General features: G+C 38.1%; 1 protein-coding gene across 5 annotated transcripts in view; it reads left to right on the top strand.

The window, feature by feature from the left end:
* Positions 1–13,466, top strand: part of KIAA0895 (KIAA0895 ortholog) — a 76,045-nt gene that overhangs the window by 44,868 nt on the left and 17,711 nt on the right. For 3 of the 5 annotated variants that reach the window (XM_007078574.3, XM_042969995.1, XM_042970005.1), the window contains 3 exons: positions 9,318–9,461; positions 10,073–10,205; positions 10,715–11,020. In XM_007078574.3, the coding sequence (XP_007078636.1) occupies positions 9,318–9,461; positions 10,073–10,205; positions 10,715–11,020 (583 nt within the window). Of the gene's footprint in view, positions 1–7,619; positions 7,740–9,317; positions 9,462–10,072; positions 10,206–10,714; positions 11,021–13,466 lie in introns of those variants that run through there. The other 2 variants (XM_042969998.1, XM_042970011.1) reach the window with 2 other exon arrangements.

Below are 13,466 nucleotides of genomic sequence, written 5' to 3'. Positions count from 1 at the left end.
CCCATTTTTAATTGGATTATTTTGAGGATTTTTTGGTGTTCAGTTGTATAAGTTCTTTATGTATTTTGGATACTAACCCTTTATTGCATATGTCATTTACAAATATCTTCTACCATTCACTAGGTTGTTTTTGGTTTGTTGGTTTCCTTTTCTGTGCAGAAGAAGCTTTTTTATTTTGATGTAGCCCCAATAGTTTATTTTTGCTTTTGTTTCCCTTGCCTCAGAAGGAGACATATCTAGAAAAATGTTGCTGTGGCTGAGACCTTACTTCCTGTGGTTTCTTCTGCTATTTTTATAGTTTTAGGTCTCACAGTTAGGTTCTTAATGTGTTTTGAGTTTATTTTTTTTATGGTGTAAGAAATTGGTCTAGTTTCATTCTTTTGCATATAGCTGTCCAGTTTTCCCAGCACCATTTGTTGAAGAAACTATCTTTTTCCTATTGCATATTTTTGCCCCCTGTGTTAAAGATTAATTGACCATATAATTGTGGGTTTCTTTTTGGGTTTTCTCTTCTGTTCCATTCTATTTTTGTAGCAGTACCATACTGTTTGGGCTACTACAGCTTTGTAATGTAACTTGAAGACTGGAATTGTGATACCTCCAGTTTTGTTTTTCTTTTTCAAAATTGCATTTGCTATTTGGGGTCTTTGTGGTTCCATACAAATTTTAGGATTGTTGGTTCTAGTTCTGTGAAAAATGCTGTTGGTATTTTGATAGGGAGGGATTACTTTAAATCTGTCAGTTGCTGGGGTGCCTGGGTGGCTCAGTTGGTTAAGCGTCTGACTTCAGCTCAGGTAATGATCTCACAGCTCGTGAGTTTGAGCCCTGCGTCGGGCTCTGTGCTGACAGCTCAGAGCCTGGAGCCTGCTTCGGATTCTGTGTCTCCCTCTCTCTGCCCCTCCTCTGCTTGCACTCTCTCTCTCAAAACTAAATAAACATAAAAAAATTTTTTTAATCTGTAGGTTGCTTTGGGTAGTATGGACATTTTAACAATATTCGTTCTTCCCATCCATGAGCATGGACTGTCTTTCCATTTGTGTCATCTTCAATTTCTTTCAGTCAGTGTTTTATAGTTTTCAGAGTACAGGTCTTGCACCTCCTTGGTTATATTTATTCCTAGGTATTTTATTATTCTTGGTACAATTATAAATAGGATTATTTTCTTAATTTCTTTTTCTGCTATTTCATTATTAGTGTATAGAAATGCAACAGCTTTCTGTACATTGATTTTGTATCCTGCAACCTTACTGAATTCATTTATCAGTTCTAATAGTTGTTGGATAGAGTTTTTAGGGTTTTCTATATATAATATGTCATCTGTAAATAGTGAAAGTTTTACTTCTTCCTTACCAATTTGGGTGCCTTTTATTTCTTTTTCTTGTGTGATTGCTGTGGCTAAGACTTTAAGTACTGTGTTGAATAAAAGTGGTAAGAGTGGACATCCTTGTCTTGTTCTTGACCTTAGGGGAAAAGCTCTCAGTTTTTCCCTATTGAGAATAATGTTAGCTGTGGACTTTTCTTTTTTTTATATAAATAAATTTTTTTTTTTTTTTTTTTTTTTTTTTTTTTAGAAAGAGAACAAATAGGTGAGAGGGACCGAGGGGGAGAGAGAGAATCTCAAGCAGGCTTCATGTTTAGCATGGAGCCTGACACAGGACTTGATCCCATGACCTTGGGAGCATGACCTGAGCTGAAATCAAGTTGGACACTAACCAACTGAGCCACCCAGGTGCCCTTGTGGGTTTTAATTTATTATGTTGAGGTATATTCCCTCTAGACCTACTTTGTCCCCAGTTTTTACCATAAATGGATGTTGTACTTGTCAGATGCTTTCTCTGTATCTATTGAGATGATCATATAGTTTTATCCTTTCTCTGGTTGATGTGATATATCACTTTGATTGATTTGCAAATATTGAATCACCCTTGCATCCCAGGAATAAATCCCAGTTTTAACAAGGTGCATGTGTCTCCCACAGGAGGCCCTGCAAAAGCTCACAGTCGGCAGATGGTGTTGGCAAGGTTTGCGCTGGTCTTCTGGAGGGGACTTGGAGCACAGGGACTGAGGCTGGCCTGGCTGGAGGGGGCAGGGTAGGTTGTAAGCAAGTTAGGTAGGGAGTGTGGTGATCCCTGCAGGTAGCATGTGTTTATGCTGGGGGTAGGCGAGGGAAATGGCCCTGCCAGCTCCTTTGTTCTTGGAGGAGCCTCCCAGTTTAATCTGCCCCACTGGAACAGGCTCTGCAATTAGTAAATCACTCTCCCTCCCTTATGCCCCAGGCATTTTTCAAACTGCTGCTTCTGTATATCTCTCTGGGATGTTTATTGTGCTGTCCCCTTAAGGGTGGGGACTCAGTTTTCATTTGCCTTCTGGGTTCTCTCAGAGCTGAGCCAGCTGATAATGGTAAATTCTAGGCTTTAAGTCCCACTGGTTGTAAAAACTAGTGAAATTCATATTCTCTGGTTTTCTGATTTAAATGATGTGGGGATTTGTCTTCCTCATGTGGGCTCCCCAGTGAGAGGATCTGTTTCTCTCCCCCCTCTGCGTCCACGGGTTCCCTCCTGCAGATGGCCTGTTTAGCTCCCTACCACACTTCTACCCTTCCTACCCTCTTCATTGTGGCCTCTTCTGTACCTTTAGTTGTGGAGTTTGTTTTGCCAGTCTTCCCATTTTCTGGGTTATTTACACTGATATGAGTGTTACCTAGTTGTATCCATGTGGCAAGGTGAGTTTAGGGTCCTCTTATTTTGCCGTCTTCCTGATTATACAATTCTGGGGTTTTTGGTTTTGTTTGTTTGGTTGGTTGGTTGGTTTTTTTTTGAGAGAGAGAGTTTAGAAAGAGCAGGGGAGAGCAGAGAGCGAGAAAGGGAGAGAGAATCCCAGACAGGCTCCATGCTGTCAGCGCAGAGCCCAACGCGGGGCTCATCTCACAAACTGTGAGATCGTGACCTGAGCCAAAATGAAGAGTCAGACACTCAACCGACTGAGCCACCTAGGCACCCCGCTTCTTGTTTTCCTAGAGGAGAATAAGAGTGATTCAGGGTGATGAGGTGGTAGTGCTGTAGCATTATGAAGAATGTTTTATTTTTATTTTTATGTTTTATTTTACATAACATTATAAATAACATCTAGATCAGGGGAGAGATAGGATCATTTCCTTCATGCTGAACAATTGTTTGTTTGTATTTACTTCCTTTTTGCTCTAGGTTTGAGCTCTCTGAAAATCTATTTGTTTTTATGTCTGTAAGATATACAAAGCTTCAGAACATCCTCTTATAAAGAGGAAGGATTCAGAAATAGTTGATATGAGCAGAGATACCAATATTGATTCTCTATTCTCTATTACTCTGGTATTGATTCATAATTTAGCAAAAAAATAATGGTTTTTGGTCCAATTTTAAAAGGCAAAACTGGTGGCATATTTCAGCCCATTTTTAGGAAGAAATATCCTACCTGATACTGTTCTTATAGAACTCAAGAGGAGATTCTGTTATATCATTTTCTAACACGGTGATGGAAGAGTTGGCATAGTTGTAAGATGGACACAAAAGCAAGAAACAAGGTCACATTCCTCCAGATTAGGGAACTAAGACCTGGGCAATAGGGTTGTCTATATATTAAGATGATTTGGTTCCAAACTTTTAAAACTGATCAGTAAAACTATGTAATATCTGATTGCTTCTGTTTGTGTTTGCTATTCTTATGGTTGGAAGGCAGCAGAGAATACATTTGATATTTACAGGTAAGTCAGGGCTAGATCTTCACATGGCTGAGGCAAGTGGCTGCTTCCTCCATGAGGAGGCCTCAAGTGTGCAAGCCATACCAACTCTTTCTACCAGCAATCTGCTCTGCCTAAAAATCTATAGAAAAATATTTGAATTGTTAAGATTGTTCCCCCCATGTGTTCTTTTTTTTTAAACACAAATACTCCAGAGAAAGGATATCAATGACTAACTGGCAAGTGGGAGAAAGTAGGTGGTAAATAGAAAGACTCGGAGTTTACAAAGAAGAGGGCACTTAAACATTATATTTTTCCAGTCATAAAAGAAATATATGTTCAGTATAGAAAGTTGGAAAAGTATAGAGAAGAGAATAAAATCCCATTATTCTGTCGCTAACAGATAATCACTATTGACATTTAGTGTGTTTTCCTTGTCCCATCCCTAATGTTCATAATCGAGGTTAGTATATTTTTGTTTACATACCTATATTTTCTCATATCATTAAAAACTGTCAACCTTTTTTGTCAGCATTATTGTCACTGCATGTATTTCATAAAATGGGTATACAATCAGTTAAGTCTTTTGGTTTTTCCTACTGTGTTTTAAAATTTCAGAGTTTTGTTAGTAGTCCACTCTAGGCGGCTTCTTGTAGTGGCCGTGCTGTAGTGGAGGTGCCGGCTAGGATAGGCCTGTGTCAGCCTTCACGTCGAGGAAGGAGGGCCGCAGCTGAACCAGCTACATCAGAATTGTTTTTTCCTTTGTCCCATCCCACAGTATGCTGAAGGGAAAGAGAGGCCTAGAAAACCGGGGAGGAATGAGAAAGAAATCACTATTATACCTTTCTTTCCCAGTGAAGGTTCTTTAGGCCTCAGGCCTGGCCTGTCCTCGGGGAGGGGAAAGCGCTTTAAATTCTATGTGATTGACCTTTTAAAGTTGATTAAATTGACTTGAAGTGGACTTTCTTTGATATTTGAAAAATATTGGAAAGCTAATGAAACTAGTTGAGATATTTGGACATAGGAAGGTGATATCCTGGATGGCAAATTGAAAGCGATGATTGGAGAGGCGCCTGAATGGTTCATTTGGTTAAGCATCTCACTCTTGACTTGCGCTCAGGTCATGATTCACAGTTCATGAGTTCGAGCCCCACATTGGGCTCTGGCTGACAGCACGCAAAGCCTTCTTGGGATTCTTGCTCTCTTTCTCTGCCCCCCACCCCCCGCTCATGTGCTGTTTTTCTTTCTCTCAAAATACATAAATAAACTTTAAAAAATTTTAAAAAAAGGAAGTGATGATTGGAGAAAAATAATTAAGCTTCTTCTTGTTTTAATTCCTGACCAAATAATACTGGGAAATGTCTTCTGATTCACTTAAATGATGACACTAATGGAGAAGAGAGATTTGACATGAAATTTATTGCCTTTCAGAAGTAATTTGCCATGTGGATGAGGTATGTGAAAGCTTGATTCTCCAAGTGGTATAGATATGGATTCTCTGAACTCAAGGGAGAGCAGATAAACTTCTCCTTTCTTTTCTCTTAAAAAAAAAAATGGGTTGTGGGGGAGAATGGGGAGATGTAGGTCAAAGGGTACAAACTTTCAGTTATAAGCTGAATAAGTCCTGGGGATCTAATGTACAGCATGATGATTATAGTTAATAATACTGTATTGTAGGTGGCTCAGTTGAGTGTCTGACTCTTGATTTCAGCTCAGGTCATGATCTCATGGTTCATGGGTTCAAGCCTTATGTTCGGCTCTGTGCTGACAGTGCAGAACCTGCTTGGGATTCTCTCTCTCTCCCCTCCCCTTCCCCTCTCCTACTCTCTCTCTCCCTTTCTCAAACTTAAAAAAATTAAAATTACTGTATTGTATACTTGAAATATACTAAGATCTTAGATGTTTTCGCCACACAGAAAGTGGTAACTACGTGAGGTGATAGCTGTGTCAATCAATTTGCTTGTAGTAATCATTTCATAGTGTGTACATATACTAAATCATTACATTGTACACCTTTAGAAAAACACATCACATGGTACAACCTAAATATGCCACATTTTTATTTTATTTTTTAAGTTTATTATTTATTTTGAGAGAGGGAGCACACTTGCACATACACTGAGTGGGGGAGGAACAGAGAGAGAGAGAGAGAGAGAGAGAGAGAGAGAGGAAGAGAGAGAATCCCAAGAACGTTCCACAATGTCAGCACAGAGCACGACTCAGGGCTCGATCTCACGAACCGTGAGATCATGGCCTGAGCTGAGATCAGGAGTCAGACGCTTAACTGACTGAGCCACCCAGTTGCCCCCACAATTTTTATTTGTATTTGTTAGTCATAACTCAGTAAAACTGAAGAAAAATGACTTTTTCCTCTTGATCATAACACTAATAAATGCATATTGTAAAGAATTTTAAAACTTCTGAAAAGTACAGATAATAAACCTCAGTGCAATCTATCACTCCATCCCAAACAGGAGCAGCAGCCTTTGGGTATATTCTTGCAGGCTTCCTTGTGCCTTTTTACATTGTTTATTGCCTTTTCCTTTTTCCAAAGCTGAGATCATACTCCTAAAATTTTTGTGGCCTGCAGTTAAGAGATTGCATAAAGCAGCAGAAATTGTAACATAAAAATACTCACTGATGAAGTGACCACTCAACATTTCTGCTGTCTCTGTTAATGCTTGAATTTATTCACCCATTTAACCACTGTTTCTGTCTCTGTGCCTGGGCGTTATTATAATGCAGGTGGATTGGGAAGTTATTTCTTGAGGTTAGTGAAGGATACTAGAGATCTTTGTGATCACTGACAAATCTACCTAGGTTGGACCAGTTGAAAAACAGTTGAAGAAAGAAATCAGTAGAGATAACAATAGGATAGGCACTTTAAAGAATGATTGGACATGACATCATATTAACACAAGCTCCCATGTAGTGTTGCCACCATTATGATGCCACGTAAATCAGGATGAAATGAAGGATGTTATGTGCTATTGTATATCATTCTGATGGAAAAATCACTCCCCCTCCTCCCCAGCCTCCACTATTTTTATTCATTCATTGATAAATCAAAAAATTAGTACATAGGCATACATAAAGGTTGCCTAAATGTTATTAAGCTGCCAAGGTATGTTTTCTTTCTTGTATTTATAGGATACCTTTTTAGTGTAAACTTCCTATCAAATTTTTGTTTCCTATTAGGAATATGAATAAATATGAACACTTAATAGCCTTCTAGTACCATTTATTGGCAATAACAGGGAACACCTGTATTTAAGTTTTTCTTAATTCTCTAAATTCTTTTATATCTGCTGTAATAAACACAGTAGTACCCCTTATCTGTGGTTTCACCTTCTGCAGTTTCAGTTGCCTGAGATCAACCTCTCTCTGGAAGCAGATGATCCTCTTTCTGACATATCGTCAGAAGGTCAGTGGTAGCCTCATGCCGCTGCCTGTGTCATTCGCCCCCCCTTCCTTCTTATCACACAGTCATTTTATCATCTCACATCACAAGAAGAGGAGTGGGTTATGGTACCATAAGATATCTTGAGAGAGAGGCCACATTCACTTAACTTTTATTACAGTGTATTGTTACAATTGTTCTATTTAATAGTTATTGTTAAACTCTTACTGTGCCTAATTTATAAATTAAACCTTATCATAGGTGGGTATATATAGGAAAAAAATAGTGTACATAGGCTTTTGTACTCTGCATTGTCAGTCATCCACTGGGGTCTTAGAACATATCCCCTGAAGATGAGCGGGGACTACCATAGTAACCAGATAACGACAGTTTTTCTAGTGAGTAAGCATATGCTAGAAAAGCTAATTTTATCCAAAATTAAGTACATACTTTAAAAACATACAACTACAAGTTATATTAAAAAAATTCTTTAACCTTTTTTAGGTCTAAATGTCAGTCCAATATAGAAGGCACCACATCTGTCTCTGCTGGAATTAAGGCCAAATTTCTTACCTTCTTCTCACCGTGTTTGATATATTGATGACTTGGGATCATTAGACTAGGGTATGCAAAAAATATTTGCTAATCTGCTGAAATGGGTTTTTAATTATGTGCTTTTATTCTTTTAATAATCAGAGTTGTCATATAAAAAATGTAGCCTTTTTATGCTATATTTCCATTCTCTGAGATGCTGCTTTTTACCGTGCACATGAGTCATCTGAGGATCTTGTTAAAGTGCATGTTCTGATTCACTAGGCATGGTGGGGGGCAAAATTCTGCATCTGAAACCAGCTCACAGCCTTTCGACCACAGTTTGAATTGCAAGGCTTTCAAGAACAGTTTTGGGAACAGAAGCCAGGCAAAGCCTATCGAAGCCATTTCTTGTTACACTAACTTTAAGTCACATGCCTAGTTTATTAGTAATACATATTTTTTCAGTGGAGATATGTATGTTGTATTGTAACTTGTAGTGTGTTCGTTTTCTGTAGTTGTGTTGAGCATATTATGTACAGCGGTGGCATTTACAAAGAATGAATGTACCGATCATGATGACGATGATGATGTAATAATAATTGACAGGTATTGACTACTTATTTGTACTTTAAAAAGATTGACTAAATTTTCTCAACAAAACCATGAAGTAGACATTATTGTTACCCCATTTAAAAATGGGAGGCTTACTGACAAGTTTAGTGACTTGCCCATGGCCACAAAGCCAGAAGGTGGATAGAACCAGGGCAGCAATGCAAGTAGTCTGATTCTAGTGCTTATAGTTTCAGTCTCTTTACTAGTCTGACAATAAAAAACTAGACTTCATAGCATGAATTTTCTAGCTTCTCTCTCAGTTCCTATAAGATATATTTGCATTTTCTAGCTTCTTTCCCAAAAGGCCTTTTGAAGATTCTTTTTTTTCCTTATGTTTTCCTTTCTTGTGGCTTTTTCAAGATACTAAGGATCTCTGATTCATTACTAGGGTTTTTTTTTTTTTTTCTAGTCTTCCTTTCTGTATATCTGTGTTTAGAAAAGATCTCAATTTTCATATTCTTTTGATGTGAAAATTAATGAAGAATGAAAAGTAGGTGGCTCCCTGCCCTGAATGAAAGATGAAAATGTTTTTGTAATGTTGAGACTGTTTTCTGTGAAAGACTAGCCCAGGAAAACTTCAAATTTTATAAGATTGTCACAGAAGAATTGTGGATTATTTTTTTGTGTTCTTGAAAATTGGGGCTATTATTTTTTTTATCCAAATGGCAGTTATAATTTAGTGATTAATCTGGAGACAGACCTTCCACTGTGAGTTCTCTTGCCAAACCACCAAATGGTCTTAGAGAAGCCAAGGAGCCCTCTGCCTTATCTCCTCAGCCTGTCAGGTGGTGACACTGTATGCAGTACCTTTGTCCTTTAGCAGGTGAAGGAGAAACAAACACAGAGGATTTCTAAGTACTGAGATGTTTGTAAAAATTTGTGACAGTGAGTGAACAGTGTTTAGGATTAGATGTGGTACCTCAGTTGCAGTTTCATTTGGAAATCAATAAACACAGAACAGGTCATGATCAATAAGAATATAACTGGCTTATTACTCGTCTCAAAATAATTCAAGGCTATTTTCATTATCTGTGTTGTTTTTTTTTTTTTTTACAGTCCATCAATATTATGGAACTGACTTTACAGAAATATGGAAGTTATGAAAAATTTGAGCAGGCCACCGGTGGCAGCCTGCTATCTAAAACTCGAATCTGGAGTCACGTTAGGAAGTACATGATGAAAGAAGGCTGCATGGGTGAGGTATGAATTGGGATGACACGAGATGCTGACTGCTGGCATTTTAACTCCTGGTGCCACATGGTTTTCTCTGCAGGTTTTGTTCTCCCATCCCCATTCTGCTCATTAAATTAGTCACCCAGAAGTCTCACTAAATGCTAAGTTTATGTCGCATTGAATTATTTTGCTCACTATGTGTTTTTCTTTACTTACTACCACTTCTGTATACTTCATGGAATTGTTGGAATTGTTTTATGAAAATTCTTAAGAGATTTGCCTCAGTGGCTCCTCTTGTTAGTAGCCAGTTCAAAATAAGCTTTGGCCCAACAGCGAACAGGACTCTGGCTTGTATACCTTCCTTTGCATCATTGTAGCCAGGGGGGACTGTATTTGAGAGCGTGGCCCTCTACTTTCCTTCATTCCAGGAAAGGTTCTTGAGTTCCCCCGGCTCAAAGGAGGAAGCGTCAAAAGTGATTGGCCCTGAATTTCATCGTCTAGGTTTCTGGGAGATTTGAATTGGTATAAGCAAAATAAAAACATCTTGATTTATGGGTCTGTGGTTTCCTGTGAAAGCTGCTTAACCCCAGCCTTTATGTTTTGTTTCATATATTTATATTTTTCCTCTTGCTCCTTAGATTGTAGTACATCTCACTGAAGATCTGCTTTCCCGAGCTTCGATGACAGTGGTAAATGGATGTCCAACGCTGACCATCAATGTTTCCACTGCACGTGAGCACTGGCTGGAGGGAATGCTGAGGCATGAAATAGGTAGGGTAGCCCTTCTCCATTTGTTCATTTGTAATATCAGAAATCAGCATCAGAGAAACATTCTTTTATAATGGGGTTTTCTGTTAGCAGTATTTAGCAAAAAGTAATGAAATTTTTAGGTTTCACTTGAGCCAAGATAGTAATGTCTTACTTCAAATTAGATTTTTTCAGGCACTGTGTAGCTGTATTAAGCATGGATAGTCATTTAACTCCTCTGAATTTTAGTCCTCCCGCCTGAAACTTGAAGAAATTGAACTAAGTGCTCTCTCATATTTTTTTCAAATATCAAAGTCTGTGATTCTTCCCTTTACCTCTCCTAATGACACATGCAGTCCTTCTGAAGGCAGAGTACCTCCTGCAAAAGGCTTTAAGGTCAGGTCATTTTCCACTTTGTTTTGTAGGTACACATCAGTTTAATTTTAGAACTGTTGGTAGAATCTTTTTTTGGCTAAGAGTTAAAACGAGAATGTCATTTCTTGGTTTTTTTGTGTGCCTTTTCTTGTCCACAGGCACACATTATTTTCGAGGTATTAACAACCTTCAGCAGCCATGGAACAGTTGGACTGGTCGTAAAAAACATGAGCTAAAGCCAAACAATCCCACAGAGGAAGGACTGGCAAGTATTCACAGTGTCCTTTTTAGAAAAGACCCCTTTTTATGGAGGGCTGCCCTCCTCTACTACACTGTTTATCGAGCCAGCCAAATGTCTTTTTGTGAACTCTTCAAAGATATTGGAAAGTTTGTCAAAGACCCCAATACAAGATGGGATTATTGTGTACGAGCGAAGAGGGGATGGACTGATACTTCTCAACCAGGTGGGTGTCCCTTGACTATAGGTTTCCTGACTTGTGGTTAGTTGTCTGTTGATTTTGGTTGCATCCTTCTCCACCAACCATAGAATTCACTTACTTATGAAAAAGTAAACCTGTTACTTGAGGTCAGTGCTAGTTTTCCCAAATCATGTTTCATTAGCATTATTTTCTCAAATCTCATTTTGAAAAATTTCAAGCCTACAGAAATATGGCAGTGATAGAATTCACACCCATATTACCCTTCCTGTAGATACATGAATAGTTAACATTTTGCCAGTTCTGCCTTCTCGCGCTGATTGTAAAAACAGGTTTACTGAGATATAATTCACATGGCATACATGGCATACAGTTTGCCCATTAAAAGGTACATGTCAGTGGTTTTTAGAATATTCGTAGTGTTGTGCAGCTGTCACCACTGTCTAATTCCAGAACGTTTTCATCACCCCAAAAATAAACCTGTACCCATTAACAGTCATTTCCCATTCCTTCTCCCCCATGCCCCCAGCTCCAAGTAACCATTACTCTACTTTCATAGGTTTGCCTGTTTTGGACATTTCATACAGATGGAATCATATAATATATAACCCTTTGTGTCTGGCTTCTTTCACTTAGCATAATGTTTTTAAGATTCATCCGTATGGTAGCATGTATCAGTATTCAGTCCTTTTTATTGCTGAATAACAATATATATGTATATGAAATTTTATTTTTCTATTCACCATTAATGGACATTTGAGTTGTTTTCACACTTTTTGGCTGTTACAAATAATGTTGCTATGAACATTTGGGTGCAAGTTTATATTTTTAATTCTCATGGATTATATATATATTTTTGAGTGGAATTGTTGGGTCATATGGTAACTCTCTGTTTAACCTTTTGAGGAACTGCCAGAATGTTCTTCAAAGTGACTGCTCCATTTTACATTCCCACCAGCAGTATATGGGGGTTCTTATTTTTTTCTTTCTTTTTTTTTTGATTTCAGGAATATAATTTAGTGACTCATCACTTCTGTATAACACCCAGTGTTCATCCCAACAAGTGTCCTCCTTAATGCCCCTCACACCTTTAGCCTATCACCCCCACCCAACACCCTTCAAGCAGCCCTCAGTTTGTTCTTTGTATTTAAGTCTCTTATGGTTTGTCTCCCTGTTTTTATATTATTTTTGCTTCCCTTCTCTTATGTTCATCTATTTTGTATCTTAAATTCTGCATATGGGTGAAGCCACATGCTCTTTGTCTTTTTCTGATTTCACTTAGCATAATATACTCAAGTTCCACCCACATTGTTGCAAATGGCAAGATTTCATTCTTTTTGATCACCAAGTAATATTCTGTTATATATATATGTGTGTGTGTGTGTATATATACATATATGTGTATATATGTGTTACACATGTGTATATATAATACATATATGTACCATACACACACACACACACACACACACACACCCCACATCATCTTTTCCGTTCATCAGTCGATGGACATTTAGGGTCTTTCCATACTTGGGCTATTGTTGATAGTGCTGCTATAGACATTAGGGTGCATGTGTCCCTTCAAAACAGCACTTCTGTATCCTTTGGATAAATCCTTGGTCATAGGATAGTTCCATTTTTAACTTTTTGAGGAACCTCCATGCTGTTTTCCAAAGTGGCTGCACCAGTTTGCATTTCCACCAGCATTGCAACAGGGTTCCTCTTTCTCCACATCCTTGCCAACATCTCTTGTTGCCTGAGTTGTTAATTTAAGCCACTTTGACACATGTGAAGTGGTATCTCATTGTGGTTTTCATTTGCCTTGCCTCCATAGACATGTCAAGTAAGAAGTTGCTGCAGCTAAGGTCAAAGAGGTCGTTGCCTGCTTTCTCCTCTAGGACTTTAATGGCTTCCTGTCTTACATTTAGGTCTTTCGTCCCTTTAGTTTATTTTTATGTATGGTGTAAGAAAGTGGTCCAGGTTCATTCTTCATGTCACTGTCCAGTTTTCCCAACACCATTTGCTGAAGAGACTTTTTTTTCCATTGGATATTCTTTCCTGCTTTGTCAAAGATGTTGGCCTTACGTTTGTAGGTCCATTTCTGGGTTCTTCATTCTGTTCCATTGATCTATATGTTTTTGTGCCAGTACCATACTTTCTTGATGATTACAGCTTTGTAATACATCTTGAAGTCCAAAATTGTGATGCCTCTATCTTTGGTTTTCTTTTTTAGGATTGCTTTGGATATTCATGGTCTTTTCTGGTTCCATACAAATCTTAGGATTGTTTGTTCTAGGTCTGTGAAGTATGCTGGTGTTATTTTGATAGGGGTTGCATTAAATATGTAGGTTGCTTTGGGTACTTTCGACATTTGAACAATATTTGTTCTTCCAATCCATGAGCCTGGAATATTTTTCCATTTTTTTGTGTTTTTCAATTTCTTTCCTAAGCTTTCTGTAGTTTTCAGTGTATA

The sequence above is a fragment of the Panthera tigris genome, chromosome A2 (genome assembly GCF_018350195.1).
Source record: "Panthera tigris isolate Pti1 chromosome A2, P.tigris_Pti1_mat1.1, whole genome shotgun sequence".
NCBI classification, from domain to species: Eukaryota; Metazoa; Chordata; class Mammalia; order Carnivora; family Felidae; genus Panthera; species Panthera tigris.
Note: the sequence above shows the minus strand (reverse complement) of the source record. Positions and strands in the feature narration are given on the sequence as shown.